The sequence below is a fragment of the Rhinichthys klamathensis genome, unplaced genomic scaffold, assembly GCF_029890125.1.
Source record: "Rhinichthys klamathensis goyatoka isolate OS25496 unplaced genomic scaffold, OSU_Roscu_1.1 h1tg000111l_1, whole genome shotgun sequence".
Taxonomy (NCBI): Eukaryota; Metazoa; Chordata; class Actinopteri; order Cypriniformes; family Leuciscidae; genus Rhinichthys; species Rhinichthys klamathensis.
Genome location: NW_026606649.1, coordinates 12,295,631 through 12,312,096, shown reverse-complemented (window position 1 = coordinate 12,312,096; position 16,466 = coordinate 12,295,631). Strand labels below are relative to the sequence as shown.

At 38.0% G+C, this 16,466-nt stretch overlaps 1 protein-coding gene across 1 annotated transcript in view; it reads right to left on the bottom strand.

Moving 5' to 3' along the window:
* Positions 1–15,629, bottom strand: part of pard6gb (par-6 family cell polarity regulator gamma b) — a 51,349-nt gene extending 35,720 nt beyond the window's left edge. The window contains exons 1-2 of the mRNA XM_056254515.1: positions 15,320–15,629; positions 8,084–8,306 (exon numbers count right to left, since the gene is read on the bottom strand). Coding sequence (XP_056110490.1) covers positions 8,084–8,306; positions 15,320–15,394 — 298 coding nt within the window. The 5' untranslated portion in view covers positions 15,395–15,629. The remainder of the gene's footprint in view (positions 1–8,083; positions 8,307–15,319) is intronic.
* Between the last annotated feature and the right edge of the window lie 837 nt (positions 15,630–16,466).

Below are 16,466 nucleotides of genomic sequence, written 5' to 3'. Positions count from 1 at the left end.
TTGTTGGCACCAGGGGGCATTTAAAGAAACTGTTTTGTCCATGTGTGTTAAGACTGTTGCTGTAGTAGAACCTTGTAGGCACTTCAAGCGGCTCATCAACCTTTATTTTGCGACATGAGAGAAAATAGTTAAGAACGGTTCCATTTTTAAATGTTTTACACTGCAACATGCCTTGCACAACCAGTGAAGTTTGATTCCAAATAGGCCGGTTGAATGTTAAATGGATTTAATCCATGTTCAGTAAAAATGATTTGATGATGCAGCAATAAACTAGCTAGTATACCTTAATGCATGTGTTTTTGAATGTGATAACTAAAAACTTGATTAAAACAGAAATCTATTTTAATGACAAAAGTGAGCAAGTGACATTAAATATCGGTAACTAGTTGCTTTTTAACATCGTATTGGCCAGAATTTTTTTTTTTTTCGTGCATTCCTACTCTTAATTACCATTTTTAGTGAAATTAAACAGTTAGCTGATTATACAGCTCAAAACTAACAGTATTGTTGTTCTGAAGGTTTATGAGACTAAAACCTGTTGTTTATATGACAAAATGTAATTAAAGAAACATGTTATTCTGTCAGTAATATCTTAAGAAAGTTAATAAACGTTACTACCATTTTTGTTTAGTATTTTTCAATTATTTTCAATCAAAATCAATTATTGGAATGTGATTGTTATCTCTAAAACAATTTGAATACCTTTTGAAATAACTGATTTAAACGTATTAATGAAATTCTCATCATCTGGCAATGAATTTCTTTTCCCAAAAATATTTATTTTTCTCAAAAAGTACTAAAAGAATCATTAACGGAACCATTAAATAACCAGAAGTGTCTAAAGGAACTGGAAGCAGAATCACTAGGGTTAGTTCACCCAAAAATAAAGATTTTGTCATTTACCCTCAAGTCGTTCCAAAACCCATAAGACTTTCATTCATATTCGGAAACACGAATGATGATATTTTGAATGAAACCTGAGAGGTTTCTGTCCCTCCACTGAAAGTCAATTAAACAAACACTTTGATGCTTGAAAAAGTTCATCAAGTTTAACCCAAGTCATTAAAAATATCTTAATTTGTGTGTCGAAGATTAACACAAGTCTTATAGGTTTGGAACATTTTTATAAAGGATGCCGACAAACATTCGAAAAGTGGATGTGGAGGTCAGATTTGCAATATATTTTGGGGCACAAGCACTGCTGTGGAATGCGTCAAGAATAAACCAGACTCTAGTCTAAATGTCCCTGATTTTTTTTTATGGAATGCGCTTACATGTATAAACTGCAGTCCTATCCATCTGTGGTCCTAACCAATGTGGCTTTTCTGGCTCCTGAAGATGAGTATCTCTGCTTTTGGAATGATCTCTCATTCACACTGACTCACACACAGTCATGTCTATGTCAGGAACTCGTGATTGACGGGAATGCTTGGACTCTTCGGTACCGCCCAGCGAGCGTTGCCTGTTACGGGCTTACTCATGCTCAGGTTAAGAGAGAGCCAAATCGTGAGAAAGCACCTCATTGTTCAGCATTCACAATGGTCACTATGAGCGCTGAATGGCACTCACAGCTACGAGCAAAGAAACTAATTAGCATAATAGTACAAATCCTGCTGACCACTCAAAAGCTTGTGCTGGCGCAAGAAAACACGACTTACGTAATCCACGACTGGAAGCCAAGCCGTCAAGAGGAGTAAAACTTAACATGCATGAACGGTTTGACCACATTTGGGATTTTTTATCAAAACTAGAAAAGCTAAATTTAAATCCTCCAATGCTTTTAACCACCGTTAATGCAGAGATCTAATTTTGTATACGGTGTCAAAAACTGAATTCTGCAGTTAATAATAACAAATATAATACAACATAGAAACTTCAATGCAAGTCTGTGACATTTTTCTACTTTTGTTGTTTTGGTTTTGTTTTTGCTGCCAGGTGAAACTTGTAAATCTGATCACTATAAATAAATCAACACACTAAGTGTGAGGAACCAGAAGGGCTGCTTTAGCAAAAGATGTCAAAGACTAAAAACTAGGGATGCTCCGATCAGGATTTTTGCAGCCGATACCGATAGCCGATTTCTTGTCATGGTGATCGGCCGATACCGATCCCGATACCGATGCTTAATATACTTAATATAAGACAATGATAAATACAAACAAAATGGATCAGTCTGATGCAGCCTACAGGCTTAAATTAAACATTGTCCAATAGTAAACTTTGGAGGACAACATAAACATTTAATCACCTAAAATAGAGAAGTCATAACTTAAACCTTGTCCAATACAAATCTGAGCAGGACAAAAATTAGGGATGGCCCGATACCATTTTTTTTCAAACCGATACGAGTACGAGTATTTGCATTTGTGTACTTGCCGATACCGAGTACCGATACCGATATTTCTACCGCAAAAGTAATAGGCTCCCAGAAAAGAAGACGACTATTTTAGAACACAGGTTAGAAGACTGTTTTTATTTTCTTCTCTGCTTGTTTTAACAAGTCTAAAAATAAATAAAAATTAGTAAAATAATAAATGTATTAACACACAAACCACTGTTAATTTAACATAAAAGCAAGCAGGCTAGGCTACTGCGTGCATGGTCTGGCATGACTGAATGCGCGCAAAGTGCGCTCCCTTAATAAATCCTAAAAGCTGACAGTTCATCGCGATCTCACACATCTCTGTTATTATCAATGAAGCTGACTGCACAATCAATCTTTCATAATATCCACACTTTGTTTGTTATAATTAGAGGATTTGCCAGCATACAGAATTCAGCACTGAACAAAAAAGTCCGTTTTGAGCGGTGAGGGGAGTCTATCTTAAATGCTTCTGATTGGCCATTGCGTTCAAGAAATCAACACATATGTCTGTGATTGGCTACATCGCTCAACGCTGTAACCATGTTATGAATAGAAACTCTGTCCTGTAAATCGTTTCTATTTTGTTGTAGTTGTTCTTGTTGCTTTTCTGCAAGAGATGGATAAAAATCTTTTAGTTTTTATGTTTTATTCATAGATATTTCTAGTTTGCGGGAGTCCCGCGAATCGTTTTATTCTCCCGTAACCCGCACACACAGAGTGAGTGCATTACCGCCCGCGCGCACGCTCGGCCATCAGATCTATGATGCGTCTTCAGATGTTTAATTAGATTGCTGGTGTTAAACGATGTACTTTCTTTCCCTCCTCTCGACACCTTAGCTGAACATAACTCACAGTCTGCCTTGCTGTTGTCTTCATCCCTTATCTTGAAATGAGCCCAAACCACCGACATTATACTTTCCTATGCCTCAGTTCACCTCGACAAAGCACTCGCGGCGGCCAGTTTCGTTTTGCAAAATGTACGTGGTATCGGTGCGTGGTATCGGCGAATTTTTATGAGTACGAGTACGAGTATATTAGGACAGTATCGGCCCGATCCCCGATGCCAGTATCGGTATCGGGCCATCCCTAACAAAAATTAAATAAATAATTTAAACTCCTAAAAGAACAAATTGGAGTAGTTTGATGCTACTCATTAGAAGGGATGGGCATTTCGAGCAAAAATAATATTCGAAGATACTGTAGCTGGCTATTATTCGAAAATCGCACCCCTCCCCATATGCACGCACACATGCATAGGCCACAAAAGTGAGAAAAGCGGAGTGGTCTGACGTTTAAATATAACTTAAAAACGTAAATATACATTTTATATTTGTTTTATATAATATAATGTTCTTTTTTTAATTTCATCTATGTTGATTATATGAAAAAGGAACCGCATGAGATGGGTAAGATAGGATCATAAGATGCCCAATATATCAGGAGACATTTGGAGTGGGTCAGACATGATTTTGACCACTTAATTAAGTTTTGTTTTGTAGAAAGCCATTTTTTAAAGTGAATTTCGTTTTGTAAAAATTGTAACTTAATTTCAATCAATGTTTCATCAACCAATTGGCTGGATTTAATAAATAAGAAGCGAAATATAGCAGACAATATAGGATACGGAGGCGCCCGCGCGTGAACTGGAGCGCGTCTTATAAATGAACCGAAACTCAGCGTATAAATGACTTGGCTCACAGACCTGAGAACGTATAGAAAGCTTGAAATGCTTTAAAAAAAAAACATTCAAATCGATAAGAAATGGGGTAGCCTACTCTCTGCTTATGTAGTCTATCCGTATGAAGTGTGCATTTCTCTCTATAGGCGCGTTCACTACATGCGAAGATGGCGTCAACATCGCCAACTGTATCTTTGCAGCCAGAAAACACTAGTTTATTAATAAACAATTCAAATGTACCATGCTGCTTAAACATTACTTTTACCGGTTCTTTGTGGCAAGCTTTATGCATGCGCTTGATATGCGGAATATAGGCAATATTACGATAATGCTCATTATGGTTTAGTATTTTGTCCCATATATATTTAATTAAATTAATATAAATATACAATTAGACTAATGGCTTAAATGAACTAGGCTACTACTAGTCAACTAGAAAAAAACTTTAGTCGTGACTCGTGCACGGGCAGCCCAATTTATTTCACATATTTCCTAACCAGCGCGTCACTGCGGGCGTTCTGAGCGAGCGGCGCTGTGTGGACTGAGCGAGCGAAGCTACTCTTCAGAAAGCTGATCTCTCTGGAGGACAATGCTCCTCCACATGAGATTCCTTTGAAACATACATGGCAAATAGCTGTTTCTCGACACATCATAGCAATTCCACACCGACGATGACATGACTGCCAAATCATTTAAGTCCCCACGCATCATGTACCTTCTCACGTTTTGATGTAGGCCTAATCAAATTGTGATCGGTTTGTGAGATCGGCCAAGTTTAGTGAGTCCCGATCGAGTCATAAAATGTGAATATCGGCCGATACCGATCTCTGGCCGATCGATCGGAGCATCCCTACTAAAAACAGCTTGTTCTTGGAGTGTGGGTATGCATTGTGTCTTCCTTGAAGGCATTACTGGACTACGGTTGTGTAACTGCTGAGATGGGAAGTATGCAAATAATTGCAGAGCAGCGTTCATACCTTTAAAGCACGGTAAGAGAAGCGTCCTATCTGTGGATGTGGAAAGATGAGCACAGCCCAGCCTGCTGAGGTGCCTCTCTCTCTCTTTTTTGTCTCTTTTCACGTGGCTCTTTTGTCTGTGTGAAATGCCCGCCATACCAGTAGACTGTGACCTGATTTCTAAAGGCTGCAGTTTCTTTGAGAACAGAGCGATCTGAACCCTCAAATGAACAGCAAAGCCCAGTTCACCAAAAAAAAAAAAAAAAAAACCTATACATACTACACACAAACACACTACTATATAAAGTTTAGGGTCAGTAAGATTATGTAATGTTTCTGAAAGATGTCCATTACCAAGCCTGCATTTATTTGATGAATATTATTACAATTTTACTTTATTTGATGAATTTTATTACAATTTTACAATAGTGGTTTTCTAGTTAAGTATAATTTAAAACATAATTAATTCTTGTAATGCAAAGCTGAATTTTCAGCAGCCACTACTCCAGTCGTCAGTGTCACATGATCTTCAGGAACATTATTCTAATATGCTGATTTGGTGCTCAAGAAACATTTCTCATTATTGTCAATGCTGAAAACAGTTTTACTGCTTAAAGGAGTGGTTGATTATGATTTCACTTTTCTAACTTTAGTTAGTGTGTAGTGTAATGTTGCTGTTTGAGCATAAACAACATCTGCAAAGTTACGATGCTCAAAGTTCAAAGCAAAGGGAGATATTTTATTTTAAAGAAATTGACTACAACAAACGGCTGGCAGGGACTACAAGACATTCCTCCCGGGTTAGTGACATCACACTAACCCTAAATTTTACATAAACCCCTCCGATTTATAGACTATCATGACAGAATATGCTAATCAATGACTAGAAGATAACTACAAGCTACATAAATTCATCAACTAACCATTCAGAAATGTGCTGTTGCATTCAACATGTTGTCACTTCTTGAGTCTCTCCATCATTGTCTGACTCTGTTTTGAACATAAAAGGCTAAAAGTTTTTGAAATTTTCAGTGCATGTCTGTGTGAGGTAAAAGGACACAAGCTGTTGAAGCTCCGCCCTCTGTGCCGGGAGCAGCAGCTCACTTGCATTTAAAGGGACAGACTCAAAAACGGTGCGTTTTTGCTCACCCTCAAAAAGTGACAATTTTAACATGCTATATAAACATATCTGTGGGGTATTTTGAGCTAAAACTTCACATACACACTCTGGGGACATCAAATACTTATTTTACATCTTGTGAAAATGGCATTATTTCACCCCTTGAATATTTTTGTGACAACTGTTTTTTATTTTTATTTTTATTCTTTAAAGTCCCACTCCGATCATATTTTGAGCTATTTTTAAACATTCCCAGTGGTCTTTAAATTATGATTATGCCATTTTTAGCCAAAATCACAAAACCTGTGCCGTTTTCTGGGACTTCGCTTCAGCAGAGCGGCAGTAGCTCATTAGCAATTCGCCTCTGCGTTGTGGGCGGAGCCGTTGGCACGGAGACGACCCTCCCCCTGCCCGTTGCTGAGAGCTCTGTCTCTCCCGCTAGCTTACATCCCCAATACCGGTGGGGCAACAGTATTATATACACGTTAATTATTATTATCCGAAGTTAATCAAAGTTATCACCGATCACCGATCATTATTTCACTCCAAGACGTCGCGTGTGGAGACGCCCAGTGGAGTTACTACGTCACAACTCCAGTCGATTTTAGCCAGCATTTTAGCGTCTGCTACTGATTCACAGCCATTTGAATGTAGAAATACTCAGAAATACAACTTTGAGCTGATTTTTCTCAAGATTTGTCCTCTAACATCAGAAAAATGCCACAAGAACATGTTAACACCTAGAAAAACATTATTTTCATCGGAGTGGGTCTTTAAGAAAAACATTTAATTTCACTTTCAATTTAATACGCCCTTCCTAAATAGAAGTATTCAACTCTAATAAATAAACTTACTGACCCCAAACTTTTGAAAGGTAATGTATGTATCCCTGACAATCAATATCTACATTTTGTGATAGCGACTTAAAACAAGTCCAGCTACAACTTTTTTAGTGAATGACATCACACAACTAATGTTAGCAAATAGCTAAATTGTTTTAACAAAACACTATTTTAAAATGAACCACCCACTTTTCACCAATCAATCAATCAATGCCCAGTTGATAAAGTCATGTCCTATATTTTTTCTTGTTGAATATCTGGTTTCACATTTGGAAATGTGTCAAATTATGGGGTTGCAAATAGCAAATAATGCTGACTTTAAACACAGAAACCATGCATTATTCACAAGTTTGGACCGATTTTGCAATTGACAAAAAGGCAAACTAATACTAATTTTATTTAACCAAGCTACATGTATCCAATACCAATAATCTCAAAATGTCCAAATATATCGGCCCTATCATTAGTACCAACCATTTTGGAAAGCAGTCACTACAATTGGACACAAATTCTCTGATGTTAAAAGGACTGGCCAAAGTATCTAACACACATTGTAACAGTTGAGCTACAGGATGCTGATTTGTCTTTAAGGGTGCATTGGGATTTACAGGAAGAGTCAGAGTCTCTCCACAGGAAAGAACTGTCACTCTCTTCCCTGCCATCAAAACCAGCAGCCTTTCCTGTAGAAAGTTATCTCCAGACCACAGCGGTTCTATCACACACACATGTGTGCTGGTGACAACATAATAACTGCACACGGGGCCACGTTTGGGAACGTGTCTCTGTGTGCTTCAAAACACAGCATACAAATCACAGATTACATGAACCTATTTACCCAGTATTTCCGCTTGACCACAGGACCACAGAAATTGTGGGCTGAATCACTCTGAAAGTATTTACTTAATTCATACTCTACATTCTGCAGGATTTTTAACCCCTAACTGACCGATTCCCAATTGGGGTCAGAAGAACTTGAAACCAATATAACTATGCAAGGCGTCCTTAAGACTGATTAGTCAACCAGATCTTCAGGCAAGACGAGTCACCAGACAATGCTTCAAATGAAGCAGGAAAATCCACCTTGAATAAAGGGATGTGGGAGGGAAGTGAGAGAGCTCGTACCTTGTCTCTGGATAAAGAGTCGCAGCAGGGGGTGTGCGGTGGACACGGCCTTGCAGAAGTTCTCATCGTTATTGATGGGGAGGAGGTCTCCGTGAACATCGGCGTATCCGATCATCACCTCCATGTTTGCAATCCGGTGGATTGTCATGATGAGTTTGTAGAATTCCTCAAATTTGCCGGGTTTTAGTCGATCCACTGAAAACCTGCGGAACTCTGCTCCATACTGCAAAAGAAATGCAGAAGTCAGCATGCTGTCACAAAACATCACTACATTGATATTTATAGGGCTTTTGAGGGATCTTTCCAGTCGTTTGTGATTAGGGGATATGGATTACTGGTCACCCGATACACTGGCCAATGTTTGGCATTTTCTAATAATCAATAAGTTACATACTTATTGATAAGCCGATACATGTTAGAGGCAGACATTTATTTGGACAGTAGTAGGACTTTTATTTTGACAGTAGCCTATTGTTCTTCATCAGTGTACGGTCTATCAACATAAAAGTAAACAGTAAAGAAGAAAGTAAACGATATATGAAAAAGTATTAAAGCATTTGCATTTGTATTAGTAGTTATAGAAAGGAGAAAAAAGGCTATAATACTTTCTCACTCTGCAAATATGCATTCATATCATTCAAAAGTCTTTGAATATCTTATAATTATTGTATAACATGCACCTCGCAAACTTTTGCAAATCCTGCTGTTAGATTCTCTAAAGTGTGCATTTGTAGCCTGCATAAAAAAAATGTGAAAAAAGTCTATCGATCGACCGAACGCACTCTCGTAGTTTATGCTTTGGCGAATTGGTTGCCAATTCGTATTAATTCATACGATCTCATTCTGAAATTTTATGCAATCTGCTCTGCTTACATCCCCCTTGGTAGTTGGTGCCTTACGCAGAATGCGTACTCTGCGTACATGGACTATCATCGGTATTGGTCATTTGCCACTTGCCAGAATTGACAAGTTAAAGGTCATTAGATTTAGCTTTCTTCCCACTTTAAATCAGACACAGAGACAAAGCATTGCAGTAATATTGCGTATTTGAATCAATTAAGAGTGAGAGACAGATTGTGCGTGTGTAAATTGTATCTCTCTACTAATAGTGAAGCTGTGAGTTTAATTACTTTAAAAAAAAGAGATGATTCCACCTCGTTGCTGAGATATATAAAGCATCTTTTCAGTATCAAAGCGATTTTATGCTCCAGAGTAAGTGTGCTGTGTGATCTCTGTGTGCGAGTAACTGTCTGTATATGTGTCTGTGCTTCAATGAAAGCAGCCCACCTTCCAGCCAAACAAAGATTTAAAATAAAGGTTTACAATTGTCACATCCTCCAACACCATGAGAACCACAGTTGGAATTTTCAAGGTTAAATCACACTCACCAACCTCATTTTATTCAATTTCAAACTAAAGGTAGACCTAATGTTTGTTTTGACACTACCTAACTAAAACTGAAGACACTTATTTCTGTTACATACTTACTGGCCTTCGAATTAAATCTATTTAGCCTTCAGACATGTCAGAAATCACAAAACACTGACATTGAGAGATAAAGAGTGTTTTGGCCAGGCCTCTAACAGACTGCTCGGCTGTCTTTGCAGCTCTGCTGTTTGTAATGAGGAAATGGAGTCAAACAGGGCCAGAGACACAATAGAGTGAAGCACAATGCTGGATGATGAGTAAGCAGAGCGAACTTCCACAACACACACTAGCGGATGTCACCCCTGCACAGGTGAACAAACCCAACCAATCTTCTCAGAACACACACTCAGGGCCGTGCACACAATGACAGGACACGTCATTACTTTTCCTCTGCTCTGCTTTTTAAGTGTTTTGCTATGCCATTAACAAACAATTAATGTACTATGATTTGGAAAGTAATAATCCTACTCTACAGGACAGATATTATGCAAATTGGGATCACTCTGTTAGTATTATTAACTAAAACTATTACAAAAACATTTATTTATTGAAATAAAGATGAAATAAAACAAATAGTAGGCTATAAGATGGAAAATCTTAAAGGTCCCGTTCTTCGCGATTCCATTTTTCAAACTTGAATTAGTGTGTAATGTTGCTGTTAGAGCATAAATAATACCTGTAAAATTATAAAGCTCAATGTTCAATGCCTAGCGAGATATTTTATTTAACAGAAGTCCCCTTTCAAAGCATACAGCGAACGGCCGGTTTGGACTACATCCCTTTACTTCCTTTTTTAATGACGTAACTAGAACAGTTTTTTGACTAATCTCCACCCACAGGAATACACAAAAAAAGGGGGCGTGGTCTTGTTGCGCTCCCACGGAGAAGAAGCACTTCAGCTGCGCATGCATCTCCAATTTATGGTAAGAAGGGTGACCTTTCCGGGCAACGTGCGATAAGCTGCTGTCGAATCACAACACAGGAACCGCTGGCACAATCAGAACTCGTTACGTATTTCTGAAGGAGGGACTTCATAGAACAAGGAAGTCATCAGGCTGTTTTTTGGACAGTGAAAACAGCGGTATACAGATAAGTAAATTGTGTGAAAAAAACAGTGTTTTTTTACACCCGAAACATGAACACATGTTATATTGCACACTGTAAATACAATCAAAGCTTCAAAAAAACATGAAGAACGGGACCTTTAAATTAAATAAAAATTTGAAATAATTTAAGCTGAAGTATTACAATTTTCTAAAAACTAAAACTGAAAATTACAACTAAAAATGTTGAAATATTTTTAAACAAATAAAAACTACATAAAACAAAAACATAAATTTACTAAAAAATGTAATTAAAATAAAAACTAAAAATCTAAAATATTAATAAACTATTATAGTATATCAATAATACTAAAATAGATCTGTTAGACCACATCCCAATCAGTGCTCTTTATCTCCACACAAACTTTTAAACAACACCATCACATAATGGAAGCATTTAAAGTCACCTGGTTTGAAGTGCCATGACCAAGATCAAATATGTTCAAGCATCCCTTGTTGTGTGGGATTCAACCCTACAAACCTTTGGTTACTAGCTCTGAACATCAGGCTATGGCCGGTAAGTATAGCTTTGCCTATATTCGGAAGAGGCAATTGTCTGTCCCCTTCACCAAAGGGGTCAAGCTGAGTTTAGGCCTATGTCTCAAATCACGTGACTGTCACGCAGATGCGAGTCTTGATTCAATGCGTGGGTCGTCCCATCCAGCCTGAAAAACACAGGCCTCACTTTGTCTTTCACAGCAGCGGTTGAGTCTGCAGAATCCCAGCATTCACTCGTGGACTGTGCTGCTCTATGTAATTATGCCCCAAGAACCAGAGTCCTACATTAACCGCTGGCAGCCTGTCATTAGCACATGAAATATAAATGTGAAGCAGCAGATATACACTCGGAGGGTCTCTGGGGTGGCAGGTGTGTGATCAAGTTGACTGCATGTGACAATGTGCCCAGTTGCAGACACATATGAATTACGAATACATCCATCCCACCGCCTACAGTAAGAGTGAGAATTTAACCCATTTATCAGCAAGACATCAGAGCTGCTGCTGCACTGACTAAATAAATAAAGTACATGTTTCATTGATACAGTCTTTCTGTTTCTAATGTGGAGAACTAATTGTTTTAAATTGACATTAAATGGTGACATACTTTTGTTGTTGTTCTTTCCCTGAGAGTCACTGATAATGTTAGTCATGGTTTCTTCAGCAAACAGTTGTAATTTAGCCTTATTGAATACGCTGCTCAAATTGTTAAAGTCAGGGTAAAATGATCAGGTTAGGGTTATTTAAACATAGATAACCCCACTGGGAGCCTGAAACATTCGGACAATGTTTTATTTTGCTAACACAACACTAATGGCTTGGCCACTTCTTACTGTTATTGGGAGTTATATGACAGGGTTGTAGGCCAAGGACAACATTATTTCTTTGTTTCTTACCGTTTACTTGAATAATAACATGAAAAACTTGCATAATGTTGCATAATATTTCTTTTATTGAGAAATAATTAATTAAAGGTAAAAAAAAAAGAATTTATCCCCAGTTCCACAGACAAGGCTTAATTAAGTCTAGTAGTCCCAGACTAAAATTAATGTTTGAGCGGTTTTAAGTTCTGAAAGCAACTTGCACCGACATATCTTGAAATATAATCAGTGCCATTGTTTTGTCTCAAGATGCATACCAGTAATGTTTTTTCGAAGGCACATTTATAAAAGCTAGCTATTTAAATATCCTAATTGAACTAAGGTCTAATCCTGGCTTAATCTAAACCCTGTCTGTGAAACCAGACCTTCATTTAATAACATATATATTTAATAACATATATTTGTTTTTGCTGTGGTATCAAGATGAAATGTTATTAATACCAAACACTACATTCTGGTATCATAAAAACCCAATAAATTACTAATTAGATTTTTCTTGATATTTCCCCTTGCTTAAATATAATAAATTGTAGCATAAATTGTGATGTTCTTTTTTGATAATGTTAAAATGGTTTAATTTTTAGTAATTTGATTATTAATTTCGTTGCAAATGAGCCACGTGCTCTTCACTATTTTGTGTTATGTGATTCATTTTGACACGTCATGTAGTACCCTTGTCACGTCTGGTGTACAAATTGCTTGTCACTGGAATCTTATCGCATCTGGTTAGGACACAGTGTAAATCTGAATCTATCTTAATTTTGTTGTTATCCATGTGCAAACTCAAGCCTAAAAACAATAACATGACCTCAGATAATTGAGTATACGGGCCTACACAGAGCATAAAATACCCAATTTCCAACATCGAAATCCTGAGTAATAGGAGAACAGCGAAAACACTTTATCAGACCTCAAACCCTGACAGGTTCAGGCAAGTCAAAACACGGCACTACAGCCAGATACACAGCTCTTTGTGTTAAATACTTGTGTGACATTCAACAGTACCCAAAACCCAATCGTATCATATGTCAGAATAGCGTTCCAAAGAGTACATTTCTAATTGAGATCCAGCTTGGTCAGTGGAAAACGGAATTGAAAGAGCAGTTGGAGGAGTGTTTCTGGAAGATGTACAAAGCCCTAGACACGTTAGATATAAAGTGGTGGGAGGGGGGGAAAAACAGCTCCTCACAAAAGAACATTGGCTCATGGTTCATTTCAGAAACCCCCTCATGCACTCTTATCACCAGCAGAGTTCCTCTCCGAACAACCCTTCCTTGATTGTGATGTACCGGAACTGGGTGGTGACATCATAAAGAACACTACGTGTGATACCGAGAGATTAGTGACATGATCACAACGTTGCATCACTGTAGAGTAACACATCCTTTGTGATGTTGATATGGTTGATAAACAGTGTTCCAAACATCATAGCAGGAAGATAACAATTCCATAAACATTCTTGCCTCGCAGGTTTAAGTTTAACAAATCCATCCATTGATACTTTTGTTTGAGGGGCGAGTATTGGTTCTTCCAGGTTTCAGTGGGAAAGCGGGTTGATCCACAGACACCATTCCAACATTCATAGGTATCTTCCAAGAAAAGAGAAATGTAATGGGGCCCTCTTGTCTTTACAGACCCCAAACAGTGGCTCCTTTCATTGACAACAGTAGCAGGGATTTTCAGCCCGTTATGAATTAGAGCACGACTGAATAATAGAGGCGAATAATAATCAGACAATGGCAACGGAGTCTGGATCTGGGCACGTCGCCCACACATTCCAACAATTAGGACCATCACATCCATAACCACATTATAAAAGTTTGTCTAGCCAAAGTCTAGTTCAACAGACAACTGAGTTTTTTCAGCCACTCTCATTTATTTTTGAATATTTAGAGTGAATAAGTGACAGACATCTCAAATGGGAAAGCAGAGACATGTAATGAATCATCTAGTTCCAATGGGTCTCAATGACAGCGCCTTGATAGATACTGTCTCCATCAGCTTGGCTGCAACAGATGTAGGCTAGTCCACAGCTCCACACCACCATTAGTACGAGCGGTAACAGATATAGAATTATTTCTGTGAAGGCTTGGTTGAAGCTTTGTCAGATATTTCCCCAGGCAAATTGAACAATTACTGTATATGAAAGGTCTTTATGGCTCCGCTTTGAGTGATGATACATCTATCATCATGATATAAATGAAAATCATGCTATTCTTCAAGGGAACTATTAAAATAGAATGATAGACAGAAAAACACAGACAGACAGACATCTTAAATGGATAGTTCACCCCAAAAATGAAAATTCTGTCATCATTTACTCACACTCATGTATGCGTTTCTTTATTCTGTTGAACATAAACGAAGATATTTTGAAGAATGTTGTAACTAGACAGTTGACGGCACACATTGAGTTTCATAATATGTATTTCCTACTATGGAAGTCAATGAATGCAGCCAACTATCTGGTTACCAACATTCTTCAAAATATCGTCTTTTGTGTTCAACCAAATAAAGAAACTCATACAGGTTTGGAACAACATGAGGGTGAGTAGCTAAATGACAGAATTTTCCTTTTTGGGTGAACTATCCCTTTAATCCCATTTCCCGCATGAGATTATTAAAGTATCAATGTTAACAGTGGTTTAAGTATGTGCTGTAAGTGAGGAGAAGAAACTAAAAAGTTTAACTTTGTCCAACTGACAAATAAAAGAGCCCATCCCAATGAATCAGCTCTCGTGTTTGCTCTTGTCAAATGAGTAAATATGTCCTTGTGTTGTTAGAATACTATTTTCGGACAGCTGGAAATGACCTGATGTGAAGATTACAAACACACAAAACTTCAGAGAGCAGCTAGAATGCACAAGAGCAGAAAGCTCCCATCTGAAAGCCACATGCTGCAGCCAGACTACAGAAAGACTGAAACGGGATTTGTGCTTGATCATTTGAAGGTTTTATATCATTTTGGAGATCTAAAGTCACGAAAATCATAAACATTATACATTATTGTGACAGTTCAAGCGCCAAAACGGTTGTGTTGCAACTCATTTTACAGGAGCCGACTAAAAGGTAAGCAGAAAAACTCTGATGAAACAAAACGCAATTCTCAAAAGCAGAGGGAAACGTTATTTTCAATTGCCGTAAGTAAATGAGTACTATGCAAAGACCACACTACTTCATATGCTATAATATGATTTGACATGGGCTAACCAAAGTTAGCCATCCCTATTTTTACCATCTAAAAATATACAACATCGTGTAACTATGCAACGAAACTATTCTCGTAAAATAGTTTTCCAGTACGTTATGCATTTCAAACAACTCACCTTGCTTTTCACTTCCACGGCGTTCATGTTCAAGCTACGCAAAGATTGCGATTTATTACTAAAGCTCCGATTCATTTCGCTCGCTTGAAACTTTTCAGCCCGTCCAGGATGATGGGCTCGATTTATAAGCCTGCCCCGTTATTGAACGTCCAATATCCACGTTCCAGATGCGGAAAAGTTAGTCCTCGGAGGATGTGTGACAGTTTTTCGTAACTTGAGGTCGCACGGTGCCTCGGTCACTTCACAAAACTTCTGCAGAAAATTATGTGAAAGGCAAATCAGCGCCTCTCACTAGGGGGAGTGGGTTAAGTTTTCACATATGACATCATCGCTCCCTCTCACAACGAATCCGACGAGTTTAGCAGTCCTACTATGGTGAAGGCGTTTCTTATGAATATTAAATGAGTAACGTGACGCTAGTCCGGTATGGGTAACGATTGGCTTAAAAGCGAACATTAGTAAGTGGGCGGGAATTAGCTGGCAAAGTGAATGTTCGGTTAAACACAACAATTTTAAGGATTAATTGTTTTTCCTTTTTGAAATTAGAAATCCTAAAATGGAAATTGCTCTTCATTGTTCAAAATAACAACCTCATTCCAAGAAATAAATAGGTCGGGACCCGTTTTTTCCTCAGAAAACAGGGCGGTTCTTTCCAGCGAAGGCTGGCTTATGAATATTAATAGCTTCACGTGACTGGACGCTCCAGGAAGGTTACCAAGCAACTTTAGCGTGACGTTATTATTATTAATGAGCCTTTCCTTAGCCATAGTAGGATTTGTTACATCTCCTCACTAACACATCACATATGAATGTGGATTACAAAATTACACACAAAAGGGACTATATAAGCGCACTCTTTTTAGAAGGCGATGTTAATATTACGGACATTCATACCGATTGTCTGGATGTGCATCATTGCAGGGAAGCGGCTCTCAGGCGCCGATTCCCGACAGCTGCTCTGGCCAAGAATGTTTTTTTAGTAACTTCTCCGGCAAACATTCCCATTGCCAATAAAAAACAACATATATTTATGCTTGTCCGTGATCTCAAAGCTACCTAAAACATGTGACTGTAGGAGTTTACTAGCTTACTCAAACTTTGATAGCCTATACCAGATAAACTAGGGCCTATATATTTTGATTTGCAT